The 12,153-nt window shown below is 34.1% G+C and overlaps 1 protein-coding gene across 3 annotated transcripts in view; it reads right to left on the bottom strand.

Moving 5' to 3' along the window:
* Positions 1-2,727: 2,727 nt before the first annotated feature.
* Positions 2,728-12,153, bottom strand: part of LOC138692979 (uncharacterized) — a 479,658-nt gene continuing 470,232 nt past the window's right edge. For all 3 annotated transcript variants that reach the window (XM_069816418.1, XM_069816439.1, XM_069816427.1), the window contains exons 13-14: positions 9,614-9,744; positions 2,728-3,503 (exon numbers count right to left, since the gene is read on the bottom strand). In XM_069816418.1, the coding sequence (XP_069672519.1) occupies positions 3,492-3,503; positions 9,614-9,744 (143 nt within the window). In that variant the 3' untranslated portion in view covers positions 2,728-3,491. The remainder of the gene's footprint in view (positions 3,504-9,613; positions 9,745-12,153) is intronic.

The following is a 12,153-nucleotide window of genomic DNA, read 5'->3' as shown; positions in this document are numbered from 1 at the left end:
TTGGCGCGTTCAGTTATCTTGTGACGTCAGAATCGCTCTCCTTTCCCTGTCGATCCCTCGCCTACAAGTTCGATAATAATGCAACCTATGAGAAGTTTAGAAGCCTTGACTACTATTGAATATTAATAATATTATTACAGAATTAGGTTATAATACAGAAGCAATTTTTGCTAAGACCTTTTCAATATAAAACTCACTGTGTATTTTGAAACACTAATGATATTGGTTATAGTTAGTTCAAAAGAGCCAGTATCATAGAATCAAGAGTAAATAATAGGTGCTCTTTCTGTTTGTAGTACAGGGTGCGTCAGAAAGAACGGATGGATTTCACATGGCAAGAAAATTGTAAAGATTCATCAAATCAAAAATTTATTGTTATCAACATATTCACCAATACATGCAGTTTATTTATGTAAAACAACATTATCCATATGATGTCCTTGGCTTTCAATACAGGCATCGAGGCGTTTTCTGATGTTCGCCATCACTTTCACAGTCAGAGCTGGTGCAATTGCCACGATTTCTTCACGAATCGCTGTCTGCAGTTCGTCCAGTGTATGTGATCGATGTTTACAAACTTACGCCTTCAAATGGTCCCAAAGAAAGAAGTCGCAGGGCGCGAGATCTTACCGTAGCCTCGGACAATCTCAGTGCAATAGAATTTCGTCCAGGTGATTTCTTCTTTAATGTTGAACCTGTGATACGAAATGAAGCCACCCACCGCAAAATTGTATTCCGAGTTGGAATCCTAGCGTGACATCCGATGTCGAAATGAGTCCTGAGTGGCGATCACAGACTCTTCATTTTTCAAAAATGTCTCTACGATGAAAGCACGTTGTACACCAGACCAACACCATATTCTCAACTGGAACTGCATTCTATGGCTGACCCAACAGTCGTGGTCCCCCTCACTATATCTCTCTCCTCGTTGCGTATCGATAGTTTGAAATCCATCCGTTCTTTCTGACGCACCTTTTATATTGAGGTCTGGTTTAAATTTCTCGTAAAATTTTGAGGCCTACTTGTTTTGAAAATCTATATTGTCAGAAATTGAGTATCATGCATAGTATATAAATCATCATTCCTATGTATATTCATCTGGTGCAACTTGCAGTTTATGGGAACATGTTGTCTTGTAGTACTCGAACATATTTAAACTTGACATATGTAACAGACCTACTAAAATCAAGTCATCCATAATTAAATATTTAGACAGGACTGTAATGGACTTGAAATAATAATGGATGCGAGAACTAATGGGATTAATGTAAGCCTGAGGGATGACTTGTTAACACGGTGGAATTTATTTATTTATTTATTTATTTATTTATTTACTTACTTATTGTTTCTTTGTTTGATTATTTATTTATTTACTCCTAATACAAAATATAAAAAAAGAGGATACAATAATATTAATAAGTTTGAGGACCGAATGAGCAGCGCTCATGTTCGGTCGCAGTTCGGATATATTATTAATATAAGAGGAATGTATAAATAAAAGAAAATAGGAACTAAAAGTAAAATTACAGTTACAATGAAATTACATAATATAATATTATCGTAGAGAAGAATAATATCGTACGTGAATCAAGAAGGACAATTTATGAAAAATATATATTCCGAAATTATAGAACATTAATATAATACAGGGTGATTAATTCATACACATAGACTATAATATTTATTTAATCAAACTTACATTAACACGTCTTTAATTTTCGTATATTTTAGTGGGTTACATTTTAGAAGTTCATTACATTTTTTATATTCTAGTGATATTTATCTTATTTTATCTGTTTTTGTTTTCATCATATTTCCCGATAATGGTATATATCTATAATATAATGACTTGAGATCATAATTTTCCTTGCTGTGTGTACGTAAAAATAGTGTTCATTATATAATTTGTACTTCACTATTTATTATTACTATTATTATTATTATTATTATTATTATTATTATTTCCCTATTATTATTATTATTATTATTATTATTATTATTTCATATTTTTATACTTCGTATGTCTCATTTATTTTGACTTACTTTTCACATTTTATTATGCCTTTTCCTTTCTATATGTTACATAATATTATGTATCATTTCTACTGACTTCTTGTTTACATTGTATTATGACTCTCTACTTCAGTTTGTGTGCATGCGCTTTGTAAATTTGTAGTCTTTTTTTGTATCGCAGTTTTACTTCTGGTTGAGTGTTGGAGAAGGCCCTATGGTCTTAACTCTGCCAGGTTACATAAACCATTATTATTATTATTATTATTATTATTATTATTATTATTACTACTACTACTACTACAAAGTGCGTTTGTAAATAGTATTGCTCTAAATAACTGTTTATAGATTTAAGAAAAGTGATACTTTTCTACACCTGAGAAACGATAATAGATTGTATTCCATCCTACATAATGTTTATGTTTGTCGTTCAAGCGAAGATTTATTTATTTTTTTCCTTGTTAGGTCTGTATTACGTATTACAACTCCATTCGACTGACAGGGTATGTGTACGAGGGCAGAGGATTACCTTGCCATTTGCTTTTGTAAACACTTCCGTCCTGTGTTCACATAACTTAAGATATAGCCTAATGTGCCTCAACTTCGAACTTTAGTTATAAAAGAACGGTGGTGGTGGTGGTGGTGGTGGTGGTGGTGGTGGTGGTGGTGGTGTAGCAGCAGCAGCAGCAGCGTAGAATTCAAGAAAACACAATTCAGTACATGTTAATGTGTAATGTTTCATTTAATTACAATATTGTTACATTAAAGACAAATTACTATTAAAACACTTTTCTAATTTGAGGTTATGAGAATCATCTATCCACTTAGAGAAGTCTCTTTGGCTTCACTTAACGACGATTTTAAGACGCAAAACGGATGAAGTCGGGAGATCCTGGAGCTAGAAGTGAACTATAAACTAATATGACACTTGTTCAGAAACAGCAAAAGTAGTCAACATTGATTCATCTCTCCATTTTAAAAGTTCAATGAATTGTACAGAAGACTACCATTACCTATTAACTACATTAGACTAGACACGTCTCCAGTTGAATGACAACTGGCAGTACAGTCCAAAGTCTGTTATATTTGCCAGTGTGTCTATGATAAAATTGCATTGCTGTAAATTCCTGCAACATTTTCAGTAAATAATTGTAACACTTAACACACAGTGTCAGCCATTTTGATCACAACCAGTTTGAAACAATTGAACACATCACTGATGTACGAAAATTGGCTACATGTATTAATTTGTTATTCACGGCGGAAAAGTATTGTTGTAACTGATGTTCTTGAAATGTTTCAGTAGATGTCATTTCAGATGTTATATTCTTTGGGTGAGTAAAGTTGGATGATGCAGACATCTCTAATCATCATGTAAGATATTAATAAACATCCAGAGAGAGTGAGTTTCATTTGTTATTTCCTGTTCCAGCAGGATCTGTTGTTAAATGTTCTGGTCGATTTCGGTGCAGTCCTGGGGACTAGCTTGGAGCCTGCAACAATAAAATCAAATTGCAGAGTTTAGTTCGTGTACAGATGCCTCAAACCAGGAAGCTGCCTGGAAAGGGGAAGTAGTAGAGCTAACGGAGGGGGCCCACCTAGGCTCCGATACCCAGGTATAGTCATGTTATCTAAAAGTTGACCTCTTGACAATGTATTCAAGATGTACCCTCCCTATGCAGCCTTCTCAACTGTTATTAGAACTGAACTGTACCGTTGTAGTCCACAGTGCACAGCAGTAGGCGGACAGTGGTAGGGGAGAAGTGCTCTATGCGCCTGCGCGAACGAGACAGCTTGCTAGTTTGAGGCATCTGTACATTGCGGTAGAATATTAGACTATTTACTCATATCCGTTCGTTATTCATGTTAAGTATGAATAAATGCCGTTTATAGAAGGTGTTAAGTTAATTCTTCCACAAACGTTGATGGTAGAAATAAAGAGGGATGCTTTAGACCACACGGGAAAAGCGAGGTAAGTCACCTTTTCTGCGAAATTGATATATTGCGTTCATTGTGTTCTCCAATGCCTAATTTATCGTTCCATAGCAACTACTTGTTGAAAATGAGGTTAGTCTCTTGTACAAAATTTATATAAAAACTGCACATAAAAAGAAAGAGGCAAGTCGTCTTAGAACATAAGAATGAGGTAAGTTAATGCAATGGTTTCTGTCATGACGTGTTATTAATTATTACGATGTGCATATGTAACAATGAACTATTAGCACTGTTGGCAATCCTACTAAGAGAATCTGCGATACTTTTATAAAGCAGGTTTTCAAAATGGGCTCTTTTCCATTAGCCTACTTAAGAAGTAATTACAGTAGATGAATAAATTAAAATATTGAGAGAACGAACATTATTATCAATTTTATAAATATGTATACTGTAAATATACAGGGACATCATTTTATTTTTACTTGCATTTTTATTGTATCTGTATTTCTGAGTGTACTTCACTCTCACCCCTTCACTAATGTCCTTGCTCCCGCCAGACACACAAACTTACGGCCGCTGTTGCATTCGAAGTCTTCAAGCAGTGAAGTAAACACTGCAGTGTATAGTGTGTTTCATAAATATTATTGCGTTTTCTATAGAAGAAGGAACCTATATTAATAATATCGTACTAAAAAATTATATTCAAGAAACGATAAATTCAATTTCAGAGAATATGCTTCAAAATATTTTTAATATGCGTACTGAATTGAAGCCTGCATTGTAATGAACGGCAACCATTTTCAGCAACTTGTTTAAAAATTCAGATTAGCTTTTTTTGAATTGAGGTGGCTAGAAGCAAAGGAATGCTAGTGACATTTGTAATAACATGAGTTAAGTGCATCCAGTGTAAGCAAAAGTATCTAAAATTTTAGTGGCAAAGGGATATTTTAATCGCATCACACATTAAAATTTAAATAAAAAATTTCACCGATTTTACGAAAGCTTAAATATTTAAACCCCATTTTCTCAAAAGTAACTTAAGTGCACTTACAGCCCTTTACTTATGACCCCCTCAATTTAAATGCACTCTCTATATTGTATGATAGCATCAATAATTAATATGCTAAATAAAGTAGACATTACATAATGAACATAGCCGCCTGAAAAGTTGAGTTTTTTGAAAAAAAAAAAAATGTTACTACTCTACTGTATTTTGATAAATTCCGTAAAAGTGATGATCAAACTGAAAATTGTAATATCGTATTTCCCTAGAACATAAATGGATACACTACTTTTCTCTCCTCCTATACCTAGTAAAATGATTTGTTTACATTGCACTAGTAACATCAAACTCCTGTAATGGAAGTGGGTAACAGTGTTTCCGAGTATAGCCAGGTTAATATTAAAAATGTTGGTAAAAATAAAGTGATGTCCCTGTATAATATAATTTGTATTGACTTTCTTTCAATCTCAGATCTACAATAACCTTTCCTTATTTTAATTTTCGATATACTGAAAATACAAAATTAATTTACCGGTATCAATGTTTTTCATAAAAGACTGTCATGAACTTATCTTATATAATAGTGTACCGGTAATGTTTTTATTTCATTTCTTGATTAACGTTTTCGGTTTTATAAAAACCATCTTCAGATCATTATTACCTCTAAATTGAACAATTACATTGATGTACAATGGGTTACATTAACCATATTATGTGAAAAGTATAAAATTATGTAAAATCATGCAAAGGATATCATAAAAACATTCATGTATATACATATTTAAAAAAAAACTGTTAAAGTATTAGGTTAAAAATAGGTCTATTTATTTATTTAAATTTAAATATACAGAATAAAGAATATAATTACAAAACAAACAAGAGAAATAGAAATAAAATAATACAAGCAATATAAAGTGAAAGTGATGTGAAAGTTAGACCTATTTTTAACCTAACACTTTGACAGTTTTTTAAATATGTATATACAGTCAGTGACGTGCAGTCCACCCAAGTAACCCAAGCACGACTTGGGCAGCACTGATTGATTATAAGAATCACGATATCTACGTAAATCCATGATTAAACTTTCTGTTTATTTAATCATAAAGTCCTGAAACTTTTCTAAATACGTTTTGTCGCGTGATGGGACATATACAATGCACATACTGCGGTCCCGAGCTGGCACCAGTGTGCTAGCAGTGCTGAATGCGGGTTAGCATGGAAGTTGCCATGACAACCCACGTCATCATAACTTTTAACCAATGAGGGACGCCTCATGAGACTGCAGTAAATGTATATATCCCAAGCAGCCTGTAGCCTGCCTGGGCTCCACGAAGTCGAATGAGTGTAAAACGTACTGTTTCTCTCGCGTTTGTTTGTACTGTTACTTTGTAGTTACATTGTGTACGTGTATATAAGTGCAATGAAAAGTTTTGATTATGTCTGGTGATAATAATAATAAAAATAATAATAATAATAATAATAATTTAATTCAGCAACAAAAGCTAAATACAGTAATTTAACTAAAGCAATACGGGATCATGACGTTGCTATTGCACATTTTCGTGCTTCTAACGCACTCGCGACTTTTGGAACTGTGCATATTGAAACTGAGCTAAGTGACCAAACACAACAAAGTATTATCACAGTCTAGTATATACAGTTGCGAAGCTTAATATGTAGTAAATATGCAAACATTAGATAGTTGCTCACCACTAGGATCGCTAATATCGCCTCATTACAGGCAATGCAAAATAGTACCGTCGCAGTCTATTGTTTCTAGCACCCTCAAAACTCAAACTTCGTGACTGTATATAGTAGACTGTGGTATTATTTTACATAATAAAAAGGTAACACGCAATAGAGACATTCTGAAAAGGCTTATAAACGCCATTTGTTTACTTGCAAAACTGGAACTTTCATTTAGAGGAAACGGTAAGTCGAAAATGTCCGACAACAGTGATAATTATTTAGAACTTTTGGACTACACCGCCCAGTATGACTCTCTTCTAAAAATCATTTGGAGACATCTACAGTATTCAAAGATGTATCAAATCGTATTCAAAATGATTTAATTGAATCTGTTGCCAGCGCATTTAATAAGGAAATCAAACAGCAATTACAGAAATCTGATTTTTTTTGCCATATTAGCTGATGAGACAACTGACGTCTCGAATAAATCACAATTTTCTCTCATTTATCGATATACGATTGAAGGAAGGGTGGTGGAGCGGTTTGTGTGCCTCCGTGATGTGAGTGAGGACAAAATAGCGGCAGCACATTCTGATCTTATTTTTAAGACATATTCAAAACCTTTCAAACCGCAATAAGAAACTTGTTGCACAGAGCTATGATGGAAGTGCAGTGACGGCCTCTTCATTACATGGTGTCAAGCTAATATTAAGGCGCCTTTTCCACAAGCTTTGTTCACTACTATGCACACTGTTTAAATTTAGCACTGTCCCAAAGTGCTTCAAGTATTCCTGAATGCCGTATATTTTTTGCTACTCTTTCTGGGCTTGCAGCATTTTTCTCCAAATCATCAAAGTCCAGAAAATTTCTTGATGAATTTCTGGGTCGACGATTATTACCACATGTTTCCCCAACAAGATGGAATAACTCGTCACGACTTACCAATACTTAGAGTAGTGTTTTATAATAGTATTTTTAATTTTAGGCAGTAGTTGCAGTAGGCCTAATCTTATAGATTTTGTAAAAAAAAAAAAAGAATTGGTACCAGATACCAATGTAGTTTTATAATTAGTAATATTATAAGTAGTAAATAGTAAGAAGGAAAAGAAAACTTGACTACGCAGCTGCTTGGGTAATCTGTTGGGCCACTGCACGTCACTGGTATATACATTAATGTTTTTATGATATCCTTTGCATGATTTTACATAATTTTATACTTTTAACATAATATGGTTAATGTAACCCATTGTACATCAATGTAACTGTTCAATTTAGAGGTAATAATAATCTGAAAGTGGTTTTTTATAAAACCGAAAACGTTAATCAAGAAATGAAATAAAAACATTAAATTATTATGTAAGATAAGTTTATGACAGTCTTTTATGAAAGACATTGATAAATCAATACAACTTATCGGAACAAAGATGGGTATTAAATAAATTAATATGCTTGAAGGACATCAGGTTGATACATAATAAACCTTTCTTAAACTAATTTTGTGTAGGCTTTACTGGTAATATTAGAAAAATTGAAGGATATTGAATTTAGTACTAAGATGTAATAAATAATTCTTTCTTTGAGCGCCTGGCCTGTTAGATTAAATTAGACTATGTTCTGAAAACCATTCGCAGTAATGAGGACTTCTTTGCCCAGGTCATCGATGATTTTGCTGATAAAGAGAGGAGAATTGCTTTAGTCTTCAAATATATTTAGCTAAGTTGGCTGCTATCAGTTTTGTACTATAAATATAAAAATTTGTATTAGTCTTTCCCTCACATAAAATTGCACTGCCGCCACTAGATGCAAGAAATCCAAAATTCTTGTATAATATGCCATGCCAGAATTTTTTAGATCCCATAGAAAATGAAGAAAATATGAGGAATTAAAGTTATTTCCTACTTTTGAGAACCCCTAAATAGGCCTATGTGCATATTTTGTACGTTGGTGCATATTTCGATGTTAAAGAGTTATATTTCTTGCACATACTAGGGCATTCGAAAATAATGGCAACATAGTTACTGTTTCACACTAAATTTATTTAGGTTACATTTGACATTACATACTTCAAATACAGTCTCCTGCCATGTCAACAACACGTTGCCAAATTCTTGGAAGACAACGGACTCCATGTGCAGCAGAATTTCTGGATACCTCTCTCACTGAGCAATCTAAGTTCTTCGAGGTCAACTCTTGATTGAAAGCCAATGCCTCGTTTCCACCCAGTTCAGTAGGACTTCTCTCCCACAGACTTCTTGTAATGCCCTAAAGCACCGAGTTGCATGTTTTTCTCTTTCAACTTGGATTTTTATGAAACACCTTTGTTCGTACCTTAGGGGCTGTATTGTTTACTACAAATCAGAAACAGTCACTGTATTTACAAATATGCCTACTTCGAGACTTTCAATATTGCAAATCTATGAAACAGTCGCTAATGTAGTACAAGATTTCAATGATCACCGCTAGAAGCACTGATTTACAGCATTGTTGCTATTACTTATCGAATGCCATAGTATTTGTAATTTTTTAAAATTAATGTTGCTTTCTACGTTGTATGGATTTTTAAAGCATTTTGTGGACAGAAAAGGGATGTGAGGGTGGGCTAATCGTGCTATTAAATGACTCAGTCCCTGATATGGTGAAAAGTGCTGGTATCCCTAATGACTTCAGGCTGGTTCACAATAAATCGGGAACAGAAACGACGAGAAAGGAGAATGGAAATATTTTTAAAATTAACTATTGTGAATGTTTACATTTAAATACATTTATTTTAACAGTATTTCCGTTCTCGTTCTCGTTGTCGTTTCCGTTCCCGGTTTATTGTGAACCAGTCTTTATGCAGCATGTTGGCTCGAAGGAGACTCGTTGAAATGAAACTGCTATAGAAATGGATGGATATTCTTTATATGAATCATTGTTTCTGTTTTCAGCAGTAAGAATGTTTTCCTAGTCAGATGTTATCTGGCTATGTCAACTGACCTGCATATGCTGGCACTTGGGCCCTGTGAACCCTGGCGGGCAGTAGCATACGGCCCTGTCTCCCAGCACCATGCAGCGACCTCCATTCTCGCACATCTCGTCCTGGCATTTAGCACGTTCGCAGAACTCTCCTGCATAGACAAATCACACCATCTACATGTCCAGTTTCTCAAGATTTAGACATGGAGTGAAAGTCTTGCAAGTAAGTGAAGAATCGTTCTCAATCGTTTCCATGCATGAGGAAGGTTATATGTTATTGAAATCGGACCCAACCAAGACAGATGAAAGTCGTTGGTACAAAGTCCTTTAAAAGAAAGCAAATATTTCATTTGTCATCGCTATCATCCTCCAGTAATTTCATCTATCATCCCTAAATAATTAATCTTTGCTTAATTTTTATTCCAGTAAACTAGTCCTTTCTTTATATCTATTAAATTGAGAAAAATTCGTTCAGGCACCGGGAATCGAACCCAGGACCCCTCAGCTCTGTGCGCTGAGCGCTCTTTCCAACTGAGTTATGCTGGGATATGATCCATGGCGCCGGCCGAACTCTTCTCATTCATATCATCAATAGCCTACTACCTGCATTTTTAAGATATACAAGTCACGTATGCAGGAGCGCATATTTAAATGACTCTCTGGCCATTTTCGACAATAGTTTATAAAAACTGTTAACGTTTGACATGTACATATATAGTATATCTAGTGCTGTCATGGAGGCCATATGAGGCCATACATTGTATGGGAACCTACAATTTTTTTAATTAATTAATTTATTTATTCTGGTGTAGTTAAGGCCATCAGGCCTTCTCTTCCACAACACCAGGAATACAAATACAATAATAGAAATAAACAGAAAAAAAATACACTATATACAAAGTAAAGCTACACAAGAAATAAAGAGAGAGAGAGAAAAAACACTATAAACAAAGTAAAGCCACACAAAAATATACACAGGTTGCAGTCACACAAACTTTAAATGAGTGATTAAGTATCATAATTAATTGTATCCTAACTAATTAACTAACATAAACAAGAAACTTGCAATTTTAATCCAGATTAAAAAAGAAAAAGAAAAAAAAACACAAATCAATACTTCTAGCAATACCTAAAAAACATTAACTAAGACAAAATTTTCCAATTTAATTTTGAATTGTGATAAAGTTCAGCAGTCCCTGACGTCATTAGGTAACGAATTCCAGAGGCGAGGTATTTCTACAGTATAGGAAGATGAGTATAAAGACGTTCTATGATGAGGGATAGAAAGAAGTGCTTGATGTCGGTTAATCGTATGGGGAAAAGAAAATTTTGTCTGTATGGAGCCACACGGCATATGGGTGCCTAAGTTTTGTACGTGGAGATCTGTACAGATCTTAGATCATCTCTTGCTGTTCCTAATGTATTTTGATATTCATGAACAAAATTGTCCACTTCTGTAGCACTGGAATCCAGAATTATATAAAATAGTGGTTGAAAAATAAGAATTGCTGCAAATACACACTTCAAGATTCACCGAGACAAGTGTGCATCTATGATGGGGCTACATGGTGTATTCTTTAAATCAAACTTGTACAATTAAAATGTAAAGCAAAACAATTTCTTTGCTTCTTTTTTAATATTAAAAAAATCATTAAGTAACAGTCAGAGATAGAGAGAGGAGATTAAAATATATTTCAAAGGAGGAAATACGGGGTGGGATGTATGGCTAAGAAAAAATTTACCATGACAGCACTGAGTATATTCATATATGAGGTCCTGCTGTTCTCATTGAATACATTGACTATAAGTAGCCATACTGTAGATATATCTATTAAATTGAGAAAAATTCGTTGAATAGATATATCTACAGCATGGGCGGCCAGTACTTATGTGCTCATGTGCTACAGCACATAATAAAAGTAAGAGAGAAAAATGTTTTGTTTTAAAAACCTCAAAAATATTTGTTTAAATTAAATAGTTACCGTATGTTTCCGTTCTATATTGTTAAAGCATTTGAATTGTCCGCCTTGACACGTTTCATCATTCACCCTCCACTGTAGTGCGAGATGTGCTAAGCACAGAAAAGATGTCTACATGGAGAAATGCGCATGCTTCAGTTACCCTTTTCACTTCCCCGCAAGCGCCGGAAACCTCATCAAACTGCTGTCCCTTCTGTGCTCACCAGAGAGTAGCCAGAACAGAATAGCCAACTTATGTATTTAGTACCTAAAACTTCATTTATTAAAAATGTATTTAAATATGAAATATTAATTTTTTTCTATTAGAAATGTGGTTTTTACCCATCGTTTTCAATTCTTCTAGTTCATAAAATTAGACATATATCCAGGTCGATGGCATTTAAGTGTGCTTAAATGCGACAGGCTCATGTCAGTAGATTTACTGGCATGTAAAAGAACTCCGGCGGGACAAAATTCCGGCACACTGGCGACACTGATATAACCTCGGCAGTTGCGAGTGTCGTTAAATAAAACATAACATTTTTCAATACTAAGGTGATAGAAAAGTTCGCCAACAGGAAGGAGAATGGACTTTAATTTTGG

Source organism: Periplaneta americana, chromosome 2, assembly GCF_040183065.1.
Source record: "Periplaneta americana isolate PAMFEO1 chromosome 2, P.americana_PAMFEO1_priV1, whole genome shotgun sequence".
Lineage (NCBI taxonomy): Eukaryota > Metazoa > Arthropoda > Insecta > Blattodea > Blattidae > Periplaneta > Periplaneta americana.
This window is presented reverse-complemented; position numbering and strand designations above follow the sequence as displayed.